This window comes from Ananas comosus, unplaced genomic scaffold (genome assembly GCF_001540865.1).
Source record: "Ananas comosus cultivar F153 unplaced genomic scaffold, ASM154086v1, whole genome shotgun sequence".
Classification (NCBI taxonomy): Eukaryota; Viridiplantae; Streptophyta; class Magnoliopsida; order Poales; family Bromeliaceae; genus Ananas; species Ananas comosus.
The window spans coordinates 18,018-22,823 of NW_017891207.1; the positions used below are offsets into that span (position 1 = coordinate 18,018).

General features: G+C 45.6%; 1 protein-coding gene and 1 long non-coding RNA gene across 2 annotated transcripts; both read left to right on the top strand.

The window, feature by feature from the left end:
* Positions 1-401: 401 nt before the first annotated feature.
* LOC109704741 (putative disease resistance RPP13-like protein 1) lies at positions 402-3,881 on the top strand (the record flags this gene model as incomplete). The annotated part of the gene is made up of 2 exons (XM_020225510.1): positions 402-3,141; positions 3,498-3,881. Coding segments are annotated over exons 1-2 (3,123 nt in total), but the record flags the coding sequence as incomplete, so codon positions are not given.
* Positions 3,882-3,888: 7 nt separating this feature from the next.
* Positions 3,889-4,798, top strand: LOC109704740. The gene is made up of 3 exons (XR_002214475.1): positions 3,889-4,112; positions 4,187-4,278; positions 4,577-4,798. It is a non-coding gene; the product is annotated as an uncharacterized LOC109704740 (long non-coding RNA).
* Positions 4,799-4,806: the final 8 nt, after the last annotated feature.

The following is a 4,806-nucleotide window of genomic DNA, read 5'->3' on the forward strand; positions in this document are numbered from 1 at the left end:
ACATGGTCTAAAATATCCCATTCTGACAGACTCAAAGATGGTTCGAGCATATAACGCAAATCATGCTATAGTAACTTTGCAGGATGAGATATTTGATGAAGTTTGGGGAAGCTAGGTGCGAAAACATTACAAGTTTAAACGATTACTACATGCAAAAGAGCGAATATTTAAGATGTTTGCACATTCATCCCTTTTTAAATTTAGTACATATTAATTGCATATATAAAACCCTCTCGGAAGATAATTTAAGTTGTTATACGAGGCAAAAGTCAAAATTAAGAAAATCTAACTTAATTATTATAGATTAATAACTTTGTCAGATTTGTCTCACCCAATCTTTTATCACCAAGTACTAATTATTATAGTATCATTTATAAATTAACTTTCGTCTTTATTCAGTCGATGTTCTTAGGTTCACTATGTAAGCAATCTTTCTTACAGGTTGTAAGACTGCTGATCTCTGCAAGTGTTTCCAATTTCGAGGTCATTCCGATCGTCGGCATGGGCGGGCTGGGGAAGACCACCCTGGCTCAGCTAGTCTACAACGATCCGAGAGTGCGCCCACATTTTAATCGGAGGGCCTGGGTGTCGGTATCCGAGAATGTCGACATTCTGCGGGTGACAAAAGCAATCATCGAGTCTATGACTAACCAACCTTGTGCTCTTACCGAACTCAGCGCGCTGCAGGAAGCACTCAGAAAGGAAACTGGAGAGAAGAGCGTGTTACTTGTGCTGGACGACATGTGGAATGTGAATCGAAATCTGTGGGAATGTTTCCGGGTTCCCCTCATCGGCGCAGAAACTGTGAGAATTTTGATCACCAGCAGAAACAGTTCAGTTACTAAGAACATTCAGACCATGCCGCCATACCGTCTCGACTACCTGCCCAAAGACAAGTCCATTAGGTTGTTCCAGCAGCATGCTTTTGGCAGACACGACCCGAACGCGCATCCGAACTTGCTTGAGATCGGCCGCAAGATTGTCAAGAAGTGCGATGGCTTGCCTCTAGCCCTGAAGACATTAGGAGGCCTTCTTCGGTACGAAGTTGATGAAGAAAAATGGATAGATACACTCGAAAGCGACTTGTGCGAGTTGGATGAGGGAAGAAGCAGCATACTGCCAGCTTTGAAATTGAGCTACAACCACTTGCCAAAACATCTTAAGCCATGCTTCTTGTACTTTTCCGCATTCCCTAAAGGCCACGAGTTCCAGAAAGACACGATCGTCCGAATGTGGATCGCACACAATTACATCGACCCGAAGGCGAACAAGAGTTTGGAAGAAATAGGCGGAGAGTATTTCGACGAGCTGCAAGGGAGATTTTTATTAGATTCCTTCCGCAAGTACGGCAGAGACATGTACAGAGTGCATGACATGCTCCACGATCTTGCAAAATCAGTTTCCAGGAATGAGATGCTCTGCTACATCTCGAACATGGTTCAGCATCTATACGGCAGCGAGAATCAAATGTCACTCAATTTCCTCTCCGCTGAGAACCCCCCTAAAGCCGTGCGCTCGCTACTAAACTATAGCTTAGACACTGATCTGACTGATTCTCAAATTATATTTTCAAAGTTGGCATGCTTACGGGTGCTTGAATTGAATCTGCATGCACTGAGCGAGTTACCAGATTCAATTGGCCGCCTAAAACACTTGCGCTACCTTTCTGTCATCGGGCGTAAACTGCAGAAGCTACCTGAATTAGTATGCCCTCTTTACAACTTGCAAACGCTCGATCTGCAGCATTGTTCTTCTCTGGTGGAATTACCTGAAGCAATCGGGAACCTTATCAACCTCCGGTACATTCCACTTCGCAGCACGAAAATTGAGAAGTTGCCCGAAACAGTATTTCTGCTTTCCAGCTTGCGGTTTCTTGATCTGAACTCTTGTTACAGACTTAAAGAACTGCCCGGCTGCATAAAACAGCTTACCAGCCTGTGCTCTCTTGGCATCTCTCACACTAAGATTCGCCCCATACCACATGGGCTCGGAATGTTGACTAATCTCCGAAAATTGGAGGCGTCTCTCAAAGGTAAAAGCGATGATAGACACGGAGGATTGGGTGAGTTGAAGAACTTGGTGAAACTCGGAGGAACATTATGCATCTCAGGGCTTGAAAATGTGGTTGATCTAGAGCATGTAAAGAGGATCAATCTTGAAAGCAAAAGAAATTTGAGGAACTTGAAATTGAAGTGGACAAGGCCTGTTACTGAGCATCAAGAAGTTGACAAGAATGGGAATGATAAAGAGGAAGGGCAACTTCATTTGGAAGTGAGTTCGAACGACTTCGAAGAAGCGAATAACAGCAACATAGAAGAAGTACTCGATAAGCTCCAGCCTCATAGAAACATTTCCAAATTGACTATAGATGGATACACTGGTACTAAATTCCCTTGCTGGATGGGCGATCCTTTTGCGCTGTCACAGCTCACCACCCTCTTCCTAACTCAATGCTACAGCAGAGAGACCAATTTCCTTCCACCGTTGGGTCGGCTTCCGTCTCTTACATCTCTCTCTGTGACTGGCGTAGGTGTAGAGAAACTCGGTGATGAGTTTTGCGGAAATAGCGTTGCATTTCCATCGCTCGAGAAGCTCGAATTCAAAGATATGCCGAAGTGGGAGAAGTGGGTTGGAGTGCTTAGCGGAGACTTCCCTCGACTTAAGCAGCTCTCGATAAAGTACTGCCCAAAGCTATGGAAACTCCTGTCGTTCCCCGCCCTTTGTTCTTTCTATATCTACGAATGCGAGAGCCTGAAGTCTCTTTCTTTGTGTCAAGAGCAAGGAAGCCATCCTGCTCTTCAGATATTGAGTATCAAGGGTTGTCAGCAGCTAACATCATTGCTGGGGCTGGACAATCTCCGCAAGATCGAGAAACTGGAGATAAGTGATTGCGGGATTCATGAGCTTGAGCTGTCCCTGCACTCTAAGCTCCAATATGTGCACATCGCTCGCTGCTGGAGGCTCGCTTCAGTAAGCGGCCTGCACACGCTCACTTCCGTCACGAGCTTGCGTTTAGCGTGCTGTCCTCAGCTCCATCTGTCGTGTGACGAAAAGCTCTGCTCCGTGCCTACTCACGTGGAAGTTGTTGATTGTCCCAGGCTCGTAAAATGGTGTCACAAAAATAAATGCGACTACGTTCAGGTAACACTTCCTCTCCTTTTCTGTCTTCTTTTACCCTAGGAATGGTTTCGTAATGTTTTTGTTTCACGTATTGGCTTTTCCTCGAGTTTCTTTTTCACTTAGAGATGAATCTTACAGAACTTCTCTATTGTCAGATTGTTTACAAGCTATATACATTCATGGGTTTACTTCAAACACACGCGCGAGGAAAAGAATTAATGTAGTAGAAATTTTTCCTTGTCACGTCCTTTTCAAAAAGCTGATAGAGTTCGCAAGCTAATGAAACGATACGATAGGAGCAAAAACCAATCAAGAATCATAAACAATACTGAATTCCTTAGCATTCGACTATCTGACTTGGTTTCTGGTGCAATCAGAAAATATCCGCACTCCGAGGACTAACTCTGTCCGACGACGAAGAGATGCCGTCTGCCCTCGCGGCCCACAACCTCCCCTCCGTCGAACATCTATGCATAAAGAACTCCGAGCAGTCGCCGTCCGCATCTCAATCCTACCAATTCTACCGCGGGTTCATTGGTTTCTTCCCTAACGATCCGAACGTCCCGATGCTGGAGAGGCTGGAACTGTCGAATTGCAGAGAAGTTGTTTCGATCGCCGGGCTCAACAGTCTCAATTCGCTGCAGCACTTGCTCATACGGGATTGCCCGGAGCTGCTTTCCTTGCCAGATGAGTGGCTTCCTTCTGCGCTCGACTCTTTCGTGGTCAGAAGCTGCGACAAGCTAACTTCTCTGACGCCGCTGAGCGGAAACCTGCAGGCTTTCCAGGAACTGCAGATTGTGAACTGTCCAAAGCTCACTAGGGTGACCGGGCTGCAGAACATTCGATCGCTGAGCATCTTGATCGCACTCCGGTGTGAGCAGTTGCGCATTTCGCCTGACGAAAGGCTCGGATCCGTTCCACAGAATGTACTAATCAAGGATTGCCCAATGATGACGGAGTGGTGCCTAAGATATTCAATCCCCTATGCCAGGGTAAGTTCCCAGTTCTCGTACTACGTCAAATCTTAAAATGCATGTGCACTTGTGAGTCTCGTCTGTTCTTGCAGTGAGTGGACTACGCTGTGAAGATTCATGATGGCCGCGGCGCAAAACCCAGCAAGACGGAAGTGAGCAATTAGGCCGCGTAGATTCTGAAAAAGTGAGTTATATAGAATTTATTTGTTAGGCCTGCAGAATAAAAGAGTAGAGGTAATAAGAGAGGAGTTAAAGAAAAATAGCAAACCGACCGTCCCTAAAATAAGTGGCAAAATGACAGAGTACTTGGTGGTTGATATCCGAAATTTTAAGTTCGAATTCTAGTTGATTCACATTTTCAGCTTAGTTTATTTCTAAATGAAATAAATGAAACGAATAGCGTACTATCTAGGCCTTTTTGCATAAAAAATCTATTTATTTTGGGCTTTTGCAAAATCTGATCACCTTTTTCGTTTTTGCAGATTCGGTTCGCTTTTTCAGCAAACCGACCAAAATATTCTTATTACTTTTTCGTTTTTGCGGAGCGGGCGGCCAGATTCGCAGATAGGACGTAAAACGCGGACCGCACAGCCGCGGGTCTGGCGGGGAGGACGACCCGATATCCGCTCACCCGGTTACAAATACTCCTGGACCGGTCAAGCCCAACGGGGCCCGTCTACCACCGAATGGCAGCCCACCAGACCATCCCGAG